Source organism: Octodon degus, unplaced genomic scaffold (genome assembly GCF_000260255.1).
Source record: "Octodon degus isolate 3935 unplaced genomic scaffold, OctDeg1.0 scaffold00163, whole genome shotgun sequence".
In the NCBI taxonomy this organism is placed as follows: Eukaryota; Metazoa; Chordata; class Mammalia; order Rodentia; family Octodontidae; genus Octodon; species Octodon degus.
Genome location: NW_004524739.1, coordinates 77,448 through 88,993, shown reverse-complemented (window position 1 = coordinate 88,993; position 11,546 = coordinate 77,448). Strand labels below are relative to the sequence as shown.

At 51.9% G+C, this 11,546-nt stretch overlaps 1 protein-coding gene across 2 annotated transcripts in view; it reads right to left on the bottom strand.

Annotated features, from left to right (window-relative positions):
* Nucleotides 1-3,660: 3,660 nt before the first annotated feature.
* Cnksr1 (connector enhancer of kinase suppressor of Ras 1) overlaps nucleotides 3,661-11,546 on the bottom strand; it is a 12,093-nt gene continuing 4,207 nt past the window's right edge. Inside the window, exons 5-22 of one of the 2 annotated variants that reach the window (XM_023703083.1) lie at nucleotides 11,475-11,546; nucleotides 11,050-11,091; nucleotides 10,868-10,972; nucleotides 9,482-9,541; nucleotides 9,305-9,373; nucleotides 8,841-8,948; nucleotides 8,696-8,757; nucleotides 8,544-8,617; nucleotides 8,297-8,403; nucleotides 8,189-8,219; nucleotides 7,662-7,834; nucleotides 5,688-5,761; nucleotides 5,458-5,529; nucleotides 5,074-5,147; nucleotides 4,927-4,988; nucleotides 4,736-4,838; nucleotides 4,475-4,656; nucleotides 3,661-4,232 (exon numbers count right to left, since the gene is read on the bottom strand). In XM_023703083.1, the coding sequence (XP_023558851.1) occupies nucleotides 3,969-4,232; nucleotides 4,475-4,656; nucleotides 4,736-4,838; nucleotides 4,927-4,988; nucleotides 5,074-5,147; nucleotides 5,458-5,529; nucleotides 5,688-5,761; nucleotides 7,662-7,834; nucleotides 8,189-8,219; nucleotides 8,297-8,403; nucleotides 8,544-8,617; nucleotides 8,696-8,757; nucleotides 8,841-8,948; nucleotides 9,305-9,373; nucleotides 9,482-9,541; nucleotides 10,868-10,972; nucleotides 11,050-11,091; nucleotides 11,475-11,546 (1,734 nt within the window). In that variant the 3' untranslated portion in view covers nucleotides 3,661-3,968. Of the gene's footprint in view, nucleotides 4,233-4,474; nucleotides 4,657-4,735; nucleotides 4,839-4,926; nucleotides 4,989-5,073; nucleotides 5,148-5,457; nucleotides 5,530-5,687; nucleotides 5,762-7,661; nucleotides 7,835-8,188; nucleotides 8,220-8,296; nucleotides 8,404-8,543; nucleotides 8,618-8,695; nucleotides 8,758-8,840; nucleotides 8,949-9,304; nucleotides 9,374-9,481; nucleotides 9,542-10,867; nucleotides 10,973-11,049; nucleotides 11,092-11,254; nucleotides 11,324-11,474 lie in introns of those variants that run through there. The other variant, XM_023703084.1, reaches the window with a different exon arrangement.

The window sequence follows — 11,546 nt, the reverse complement described above, 5'->3', positions numbered from 1 at the left end:
GCTGGAATTATAGAAAGAAGTCATTGTACCCATTCCTCATTCTTTATCCTTATTACATCACCCTTCCCAGGAAGCCTTCCCATGTACTCTGATACTCAAGTTTTTTTGTTTGTTTGTTTTATTTTGGTGACTGCATTAGTAATTAAATTCAAGGAGGTGGCACTGAGCTATATCTCTGGCCCTTTAGTTTTAGTTTTTGTTTTTTTTAAACCAGGGTCTTTCTTTTTTCTTTTTTCTTTTTTTTTTTTTTTTGGCAGAACCAAGGACTGAACTCAGGCCCTTGCACTTGCCAGGCAAGTGCTTACTCTACTGAGCAATCTCCCCGGCCCCAAAACCCAAAATCAGGGTCTTTCTAAGTCACTGGGTTTTTCTAGGCTGGGTTCAAACTTGTAATCTTCCTATCTCTGCCTCCTAAGAGTGCAAGATTTACAGATGTGCATCACAAAACTCAGATATATATATGGGTTTTTTTTCCAGTCTCACTGTAGAGTTTAGGCTGGCCTTGAACTTGAGACAATCCTTTTGCCTTGGCTCCTGAATGCTGAGATTACAGGCATGTGCTACCATGCCTGGCCTAATCAGGCATTTATAATAGTCTGTCTGAAATAGCAGTTGGGTTTGTTGTGCTTATACCTGGAACCTTGGCACTGAGCAGTCAGCACCTGGCCCAGGGTGATTCTCCCTGACTGACTGTCACTAAGATTGATCCACTCTTCAGGAGCTGCCCATCTTCTGCCTCTGCTTACAACACTCTGTCCTCCAAATCCAGCACCTTCCTCAAGGGCAGACTCCATAGCTTCCTCCACCATGAAGTCTTCCTTGATTTTCTGGTTCTTGAAGGGTTAGACCTGACAGATCCTTGGAGAGCGTTCAACCAACCATATCGACAGACAAGGAGCCCATGACCCCAGGAAGAAGTGGGGCCCTGAGTCCCCACTAGAGCCCATGGGGATAGAGGTCAGGCTGGCATGCCACATGGTTATGGAGTTGGAACACAATGGCGATGGCGCCACTCTCCAGCAGCCAGGCCAGCATCAGCTGCACGGCTGGATGCTGCAGCAGCTTCTTGGTGTCCACGGGAGTAATGAACTCGTGCATCCCCGCCTTCTGGGAGAGGGCGGAGATTTCAGGCAGGTGTCACCAGGAAGGGCCTCTGCCTGGGCATTTACTCTCAGTGAATCTCCGGGCAGCGGCTGGAGATCCTGGAATGCAGGCTTCAACACAGAGCATCGTGGCCGGCCCCCCAACTATTGGGAGCTGAGTCTTTTGTGGTTGCAAAACCACTTTTAGAGACTGGGCGTGGTGGAGCGTGCCTGTAAGCTCAGCTCTTGGGAGGCTGCAAACAGGCGGATCACTACAAGTCTGATCTAGTAGTGAGACCCTGAACACCCTGTAGATCCTTCCCTAAAAATAAATAAATAAATAATAACAAAAAAACACTTTTAACCACAATCCAAAAAAGAAAAGTAAGCTGGGAAGATTGCTCAATGGCATCAGTACCTTCCTGGCAAGCACGAGGTCCAGAGTTCAATCCCCAGTACAAAAAAAAAAAAGGAAATACTGAAATCAAGCATGCCAAAACCTCTTTTACAGACATATACCTCTAGGGGCTGGAGAGATGGCTCAGTGGTCTAAAGCACCTACTTAGAACAAGCTTGGCAAAGCACAGGGACTGCGGTTCAATACCCCAGCACCACATGCCAGCCAGCCCCGCCCCCTGGTGGGCTGAGCTGGCCACACACACACACACACACACACACACACACACTAAATGTTAAAAAAAAAAAATTTAAAAAAAACAAAACATGCATCTCCCTTTTTTTTTTTTTTTTTTTTTTTTTTTTTTAAGCAGAATCGGTGGTTGAACTCAGGCCCTTGTGCTTGCCAGGCAAGCGCTTATTCTACTGAGCCATCTCCCCAGCCCCTATAATTCTGGTGACTGTATTTGTCCCATTTTTAACTCAATCTAACATTTTCCTTTTTTGGCTTTTCTCAAACTGATCTTTCTTTCTTTCTTTCTTTCTTTCTTTCTTTCTTTCTTTCTTTCTTTCTTTCTTTTTTTTTTAATGTATTTGGTACAGGGTCTCAACTAGCCTCCCCGGAGGTGGTATTATAGGACTGCACCACCCCACTTGGACTTGGTCACTGACTCAGTGAGCCCCAGGCGGCAGGACCAGTGTGGCATGCGAAACCAGGGATCGAACCCTGATCCCTACATTTGCCAAAGCAGGCACTTAGTTTGCTAAGCTATCTTGCTGTCCCTTCAATTCTCTCTACATTCATTTTTCAAATATATTTTTTAAGATCAATAGGCTTCATGCTTTTCATCTGATAACTGTCAATATAACACTCCAGTGCTAACTACTGACCCACCAATCTGTTCTTCAACCCTGTTGCCAGCAAAATTCTGGGGTATGTCCTCCCACCAATCAGTGTCTACTTACTGGGGTCCCTGTTGCAGATGGCAAATGTTGATTTCTATGAAGTCCCTGGGAGAAAGGGGCAAGAGGATTTAGAAAATAAAGACAAGATATACTAGCTGAAGTCAGGTGATGGACTAAGCCTGATAGGCAAAGCCACCCCAACCTCAATGATAGTAGGGGCCTTTATTTATACCTTACAAAGTTGCAAGACCCAGGATTGCCTGGTGACTAAGAGCCCACAGTATTAAGCAGGATGTTCTTCTCAAGAGGGAGGTAGCGTGACTGCTTTAGGCAATGAGGCCTCATCCTGCCCTCCCACATAAAATGGATTTCCAGCTTCAGCAGCTTCAGGCAGCAGCCCTCCCATCCTTACCTTTGTGCTTATTATGTCCAGTTGGCTGAAGAGCATTTACTCTTTGTAGCTGCTGACAGGGGCAGCTGTGTGGTCCTCTGCAGGAGGGAGAGGCTGGTGCTCAATGTAGCTGCTGCCCCTGGCCACCCCAGGCAGCCACCTCAGTGGGAGAGCCAGGCAGGGGCTGCCTACCAGGATGTTAAATGTTTGACATTGTCTGCCTCATCCTTCGCTGCTACCAGATCGTTGCTGCTTTCCTCCCTCAAGGCAGCTTTGCTCAGGGCAGTTTTGGCCTCACGGAGGTGGCTGTGCCCTCCAGCCTTCCTCATTCTAGCAAGGCTTTCCAGCTGGAGGACCTCTTCCCACTGCCCCTTGTGTGCTGGGCCGGGCTCAGAGCCAGAGGCTGATGAGAGTAGGCCAGGCGTCCTGTGTGGCTGGGATGGGGTTGGGGGACATGGTCCTGCTCTGGATATAGAAACTGGAGTAAGGCTGAGGTAAAGAGAGGAAAGATGCTCTGTATGGGTACCTTTTTTCTCCATGCTCCTGCTGCACCACCCCCTTCATCTACCTGCCCCCACCCAGCTCAGCACCGCAGCCCTTGTCCTTGTTTCGCCACCTGCCCATCTGTCCTCACTGGAGATAGGGCAGGGAAGAACCTCTGGCCCCTCAGGGTCTGGAGAGGGGTGAATGTGAGTTAGGAGCCTTCCCTGGCCATGGACCACAGCCCTTCACCCTGGCGGGCAGGAGCTTCGGATGCAGCCCTGGGTGTACAGGGGGCTCATCACCCACACTGGGGCCAACAGCATTCACCCCAGCTGTAAGGCCATTCCTTCCAGTCCTCTCTGGGAGGCAAGTTCTTGGCTCTAAAGTACAGGCACACATAGATTCAATTCAGAGAAACTGACTTTATTTGATGGAAAAGTGCATCTCATGTCCAGAATCAATTTGAGGAAGTGAGCAGTACTTAAGGGTTAGGGTGTGCCCCTCAAATCTGAGGATGGGGGTGGTTTCTCAGGAGAGAGGGTGGTAATAGCTCACTTTATCCCACTCTAAGGGAAACAGGAGCAGAAATGATATTGGCACTATTTCCAGCCCTGAACAGAACCTAGGGATAGGCTGTCTTAGGTATGTCAGGGGCTGGGGATGAGGTGGTCCTCAGGGTCAGGAGTCGGAAGCTAGGGTACTGGCCAGGGTCACAGGTCAGGAGGTTGGAGGTTATTCTCTGGGGTCAAGGGGCAAACATGGGAGGGCTCCTGTGGGCCAGAGGGTAGGGGAGAGTGTTGTGTGGAGCCAGAGGTCTGGGCTTGGGAGCTGCCGTCTGCAGGCACCACTCCCCAGGCCCCCAGACACTCTGAGTACAGTTCCTGGTTCTGTTCCTTCCACCTGCGAAACTTCTCTGCAGTCAGCTCAGGGTCACCCAGCACTTCATCTAGAGCCTGTAGCTCCTGCATCTTTGCCTGCAAGGGGGACAGAAAGTAAGAAGCTGTGATTACCCAAGGATTGGGCACAGCCCCAGCCCAGGGCTGACTCAAGCACCCTATGCACCTGTTCAGCCTGGCACAAGGAGAACACAGAGCTAGACTCAGTCCACAGCTGAGCCCAGACTAAAGCCTGGAGCCCAGAGCAGAGCCAGGAGCCCGTAAGTGAAACCTAAAACCCACAGCCGGGTCCCTCATCACGCCTGGTGTCCCCCACTGACCTTGAGGGTGCTCTGTAGTGCCCGCACGCGATGTGCTCGCTCATTGAGGTGGGGGTCTCGATTGCGCCGCATGAAAGAGCTCCGCCACTGTTCCTGGGTCAGGGGCTGTGGCCGGCCCAGGAAGGACACACCACCCTGCCTCAGCCCCTGAACCATTCCTTCCAGTGCTCCCTCACTGCCGTCTGTAGGAGCAGGGAGAGGAATGAGGCCAGGCCTGCTGCAGCCCCTGGTCCAGCGCCCACTCCCAGCTCAGCGCAGCACCTGTTAGGGCAGCCAGGGATGCCCGTGGGCTGCGCTGCGTCATCACAGAGCCCGAGGGGGATGTATCTCCGAGGAGTGGGCTCCAAGTCTGTGCTGGGTTGGGCTGCAAGTGGAAAGAAGGAGAGAAGGGCCCCAGACTGAGCCCTGTCTATCCACCCCGCCCTCCCACCCCAGAGCGGTCCCCTACTCACTGAGGCTGAGCGGGATCCAGCTTCATCATCATGGTCCTCCGCCTCTGTTTCACTGTAGCAGTCTGGGGTGGGCAGGAGCAGTTGGGGAAGGCTGCAGAGGCTCTGAGGAGATCCAATTCCCTCTCCCCACTCCTGTGAGATACCTACCTTCTTCTCGAGCTGATGGAGTCTGGCCTGGAGACTGGTACTTGGAAATGCAGGTAATAAGGTGCCGGACCCACCTGTGTAGGTGTCAACGGGGGCTCATCCATGTTAGGCAAACGCCACCACTGCGCTACATTTCCACCCCTTTTCTTTTTCTTTTCTTTTTTTCTTTTCTTTTTTTGAGACAGAGACTCCCTAAGTTGCCCAGGCTGGACTTGAATTTGAGATTTTCCTGCCTCAGCCTCCTCAGTAGCTGGGATTACAGGAACGCATCATCAAGCCCAACTCAACTTCTTTTTTATCAGAGACCTGGAACTTGGTCCTCGCTCCCAACCACTCAGAGGCTGGGAGCTTTGTGAGAGTAGGGCAGGGGCAGGGGGCACTCACATGCTCAGATCAGAGAGGGTATCAGCCGCAAAGACAAAGGGTTTGTACACCTCATGTGTGAGCTGAAACACACTGCCAGGGAGCAGAAGGGCATTACTCAGCCTCTGCCCCACTGTGCCCATCCAGAGCCCAGACAGACTGGACCAGGAATCCCACCACCTGCCATGCACCCACCCCACACACCACTCTTTATTGCCCATCCCCCAGCCCGTCATACCCCAGGACTTAACTATTTCTTCTTCTGATCATGTCCACTTTCCAGACTATAGTTGGAGATATTGATAAGGCCCTGGGCCTTTTCATCCTGGAGGGGATGAAAGCAGGGTCAGCTTGGAAGCTGGGTGCCCTCCGGGCCTGGGCAGCTCCTTAGTTACCTCTCAGGCTCCCAAGGGAAGTGGAGGGGAAATGGGGTTTCCTGGGTGGTAACCATAGCTCTGTTTCTGGGGTTCATAGGAAGTACCTCTGAGCCAGTTAAGGGAAACAGAGACCTCCAGAGAAAGCCAATGGCTGAGGGTGCAGCTCGGTGGTAGAGCACTTACCTAGTGGCCCTGGGCTCAATCCTCCAACAAAGGAAGAAAAGAAGAGGAAGGAAGGGAAGGAGAGAGGGAGAGAAAGGGGGAAGAGGGAGGGAAGAAGGGAAGAGGCAGGGAAAGGCAGCCAAGAAAGGGGAGCTTGCTTAAGCATTTGTTCCTTTGTAAAGACCCAAGAAGTTGCTTCGGACCAATGAGCTGTGTAAATGCTTTTTCTCTTCCTGGTTTTCTTTCCTCTGACTAACATCTAGGTATTTCTCAGAGAAGCTTCTGGACTCCTCCAGGTAGGAACAACACCTCTGCTGGGCTCAAACACATCTCTGAAGCTTTTCCTTTATCTTAATACATGGCCTTGCTTTCATCTCGGCCGCCGACATGCCCTCCAGACTAAGGAAGACCCGGAAGCTTCGGGGCCATGTGAGCCACGGCCATGGCCGTACTGCCAAGCACCGGAAGCACCCCAGAGGCCAGGGAAATGCTGGAGGCATTCATCATCCCAGGATCAACTTCGACAAGTATCACCCGGGTTACTTTGGGAAGGTTAGTATGAGGCATTACCACTCAAAAGAGAAACCAGAGCTTCTGCCCAACCTTGATAAATTGTGGACATTGGTCAGAGAGCAGACAGGAGTAAAGGCTGCCAAAAACAAGACTGGAGTAGCTCCCATCGTTGATGGAGTGCGATCGGGATACTACAAAGTTCTCGGGAAGGGAAAGCTCCCAACACAGCCTGTTATCGTGAAAGCCAAATTCGTCAGCAGAAGAGCAGAAGATTAAAGGGGGGGGAGGGGCTGTGTCCTGTTAGCTTGAAGCCACTGGACAAGGGGCTCATTAAAACGCTAACAAGTGGGGTTTTTTTTGTTTTGTTTTGTTTACATTGAACAAGAAAATTTAATCTCATAGAACATATATCTTTCCAATTATACACTACAAGGTTACTGTAGTGTTTTTTTTTTTTAAATAAATGGTTTTTTAAAAAAGTGGCTGCCATGTTGTCCTTGAGAATGTATTCATTCCTCTCCCCTGCCAGCCTCTAAGTTCTGGAGGGACAGAAACTGCCCAGTTATTTCCTGTGTCTTCAGTGTCCAGTCCCGAGCTGGGTTTACGTTGAATGGAAAAATGATCAAATGGTTCATCACTAGGATGGATGGAGTTATCAGAAGGATGAGGACAGATAGCTAGAATAAAAGCAACTTTCTCTATATTTTTTATGATACCCTCTCCAAACTTTTTGGGGGGCTACTAGGAAATCAAATCTAAAGCCTTATATTAAGCGCAATACTATTGCTGAGCTACGACTTCTAAAACTTTTTGATTTGTTTTGACATTGTCCAGAGTGTCACTCTGTAGTCCAGGCTGGCCTTAAGCTTATTATGTAACCCAGACTGGCCTTGAACTTGTGACCTCCTGTCTCAGCCTCCAGAATGTTGGAATTACAGGCATGTGCCACTATGCCCAACTCTCCCCAAACATCTTTTACACCACAAGAAAGCATTTCTTTCCAAAGAGCCTCATTTACAGACAGGAACATTGAGGCCTTGAAAGGTCAGTGAACAAATATGTCAGTGGTGGGGCCCACCACTGACAACACATGGGAGTAGGTGGTGGAGTAGAGACAAGAATCAAATATCCCAAACAGCTTACTTGCTAGCTATGTAAGTGTGAGGGTCTCACCTGGGGCTGGCAGTACCAGTATAGCGTGTGTCCCTTGAGCACGAACCAGCAGCGGCGCCAGCGTGGACCCATGAAGCCACCAGGTGTCTTGCGCAGCAAGAGCCAACCATCACAGTCTGGCCGGCCCAGCTCACGGCATGATACCCGCCGGCGGCTCAGCTTTGTCGCCATGCCTGCAAGAGCACAATACAGCCAGGTTGGAGAGAGATGGCGAGGCAGCCCCGTACCCCAGACGTCCTCTGGAGCATCCCCAACTGAGATGTATGAAATCACACTCTGGGCTCAGAATGTTGCCAATGTCATCTCTGAGGCAGGGAGGACTCTGTTTCAGAGATGAGTCAACTGAAGATCAGGGAACCGGGCATTTGGTCAAAATCACAGAGCTATAAAAGACCCTGGCTGGGAGCATGACCTGTCTGACCCAGATCAGAGGCTGTGTGGGAAGCGGTTGGGGCATCATCCCAGCACAGCAAGCTTTCTGAGAAGTCCTCAAATAGGGTGGCCTCACCCACTCAGGGCACTCATACCTTTGGATTTCTTCCGACCAAGGGGTGAATGCTGAAAGGAACATGCTGGGGTTAGAGAAGGCCTAGATCCAGATCCCACACTTCTCCTTGCTGATCCCCTGACCTTACCTTGTTAGGGTGTCCTGGGGACCAGGGAGTCTCTGCTGCTCCTGCTGGGAATGTGGCTGGAGATGCAGGGGCGGTGGGCAGGGGCTCGTGTTCAAGGGAGGTAGAGTCTGTCAGGGAGGAAAGTGGGGGTGGGGGGTTGGGAAGGTCCATGAACCCAGTCCCAAGCCTGGAGGTCAGTGTGGTGGTCCAAGCCAGATGCTGATGGTTTGCTAGGGAGAATCTGTTACCTGATTGGCTTTGACATTACCTGTCCAAGCAGGGCTGGGCGCAGGACTTGGGTCTGAAGTTGGGTTGAAGGCAAAGCCTTCTTCAGATGGGACCCTGTGAAAAGCACACAGAAATGAGATGAGCCCACAGACCCCCCACAAAAAGACCCCCCCCCAGGGCAGAGTCTGTTACCTGGAAGACAGGGGGCTCATGGCCAGTGACTGGCTTCTCAGGTGAGGGGAGTCGAGGGGTGTCTGAGGAAACATCAGAATCAGGATTACTGGAGTGGAATAAGAGAAGTCTGAAAGCAGGTAAGGGTGGGCTAGGGGCTGCTTACCTGTGGGGGGGTCTCTGGCACTGGGATCTTCTTCAGCACTAAGCTGACTCTGGCCCCGGTAGGGTGTCCCAGCAACTCCTTCACCACGTTCTTGTGGGGCCAGCCCACCTGGGGAGCAAGGACAAGGGACAGGGCAGGGACACCAGGCTGGCATCAAGCTGGGCAGGAGGCTCTGAAGCAGCCCACCAGCGCTTGCCCTTGCACTTGGAGCTCTCCCTGAGTTTCCTCCTGCTGCTTTATCTCCCTCCAGGGAGCCTTCGTAAACCCCTTCGCCTCAGCTCTGCAGAGGAAGGTGCAAGGGCCTTGGGATGCATGGCTGGCAAGAATTTGGGGCTCTCACCTGGAAGCCAGGTCTGAACATCCTGGCAGGCAGCATCACAACCCTGTTCTTGCCAAAGGGCAGCACCTGGACTGCCCTCCCCACCTGCTAGCCCAGGGCTCCACTCAGACCCTGCCTCACTCACCACCACCTGCTCATTGATCTGGACCACCTCATCTCCAGGCAGGATCTGTAGCTGGGGGTCGGTGGAGACCTAGTCGGTGGAGATGGGGGAGTGAGACCCAGAAAGTGGGCTTTCTGGTGCCTGGAGCTGGTGCGTGGACTTTAAAAGAAGGGGGCTGAGAAGGGTGTGGGCTCTCACCTGGGTGCCCACGCAGGACACAAAGTGCAGGCAGTTGCTGGTGGTTTGGATTTTCAGGCCCTGCAAAGACAGAGGCTACAGTCAGTGAGGGCCTGAGGCCAGCAGGGCCACTGGGCCCCATGACTCTATGGTGGGTGGAAACCGGGGGTGGGAATAGAGCTGGCCCCAAGTTGGCAGTGCCCCAACTAGCTGCTTGACTTTGGGCTTGCCACTCCTCTCTGGGCCTCTGATTCCTGCTCTGAAAAGGCCAGAGGGAAGCCAGGGTCACTGATTTCTGAGATACCAGGTTCACAGACTCTCCTAACCAGTCAAGATTAAAGCAATAAAGCACATATCTTTTCCTCTTCCTAATCTGTCCCTGAGACCCTGCTAGGCCTGTGTCACAAGGTTGGAATGTGCAACCTGAGCCCATACTGGCACAGCCCCTCAGGACTGGGGAAGGGGCTACAGGTAGGTCCTGGGGGTTTCCTGTTTGCTTGGAACTAGGAGTTGAATCCAGAACTTTCTGCGTGATGGGCAAACCCTCTACCCCTGAGCTACACCCCTAGTTCTTTTTTTTTTTTTTCAGTACCAGGGATTGAACTCAGGATTCTGCGTTTGCCAGGCAAGTGCTTATTCTACTGAGCTATCTCCCCGCATCCCCCCACCCAGTTCTTTTAAAGTTTTCTGTTTGGCTTTTTTTGAGATAGATTCTTGCTATGTAGACCAGGCTGGCCTTGAACTTGGGACCTTCTGCCTCAGTTGCCTAAATGCTAGAATTGTAGACATTCACTACCATACCCTGCAAAGTATGATGTGAGTACCTAAGTTCTTTAATTTTTTTTTTTTTTTGCAGAACCAGGGATTAAACTCAGGCCTTTGTGCTTGCCAGGCAAGCGCTTATTCTACTGAGCCATGTCCCCAGCCCTGTTCTTTAAATTTTTGAGACAGGGTCTCACTAAGTGGCCCAGGTTGGCTTTGAATGTGTGCTCCTCTTGCCTCAGCCTCCTGAGTAACTGGGATTACAGGCATGCACTACTGTGCCCAGCTGGACCTCCATTCTAACACCTGTGCATGCTAAGCGTCCAGGCAGCAGCAAAGGATGCTGGAGACCCCATAGCAGTGATGGCAAACCTTTTGGAGCCTGAGCGCCCAAACTGCATCCCAAAGCCCACTTACTGCAACATGCCAGCACTGAAATTAAACCTCAACAGTAAGGTTTTAGTTTAGAAAAAACAACTGTTATCCAATGCTCAGCTACTGGGGTGAATGGTGTGCCAACAGAGAGGGGTCTGGATCCCTGCGGCGGCATGCATGCCACAGGTTCACCACCACTGCCCTAGACTATAGTTCAGGGCCCAGACAAGGCTGCCAGTGGTCAGAGGTGAGGGGCAGGCCAGGGCTCACCGAAGGATCATGCAGTTGCACCTCTTGTAGCACAGCCTTCTGCTCCAGCAGCTCCTCGGGGGTGCAGTTTAGGATGTTGTGACAGATTCCAGACACATGGCTGCACTGGGGGAGGGACAAGTTGGATAAGCCTGATTCTACCACCACCTTTTCCCACCCTACTGCCCCTCCTCCCTACTCACGATCCTCAGGACTTTGCTTTTCTTTTCAGCCTTCGGGCAGTCCTGGAAATAGAGCGAAACACAGGAGCCTCTCTGAGTAAGGGTGGGAGGGGGCTGCCTTTTCCTAAGAGCACAGGAGGGCAGGTCCCCACTGTCCTTCCCAGCTTCCCTATAAGGCTTCAGAGTTTCAGACCCGAAGTCACCACATATGCATGCCCTCACCCACACCCTCTCCTGGCTGGCCACCTTTCTGAGCTTCTCTGCCAGAGAGGAGGAGACCCTGTGCCCCCATCGGCCCATACCCAGCAGCAGGGCCTGCTCTCCTCCTGCGTTCACTCCCTTGCCCAGTCCTCACACCTGACCCTGTTCTGATTCACAGGTTATAAAAAGCTCTTGCCTGGCCTGGTCTCCTAGGCATGTGTTGAGCCTGGCCCCTGTGCACCTACCTCTTGCAGAGCCTGGCTCAGCTCCCCACACAATGCCCCGATCTCCTGGCAGGCTGAGAAGTCATTTAACTG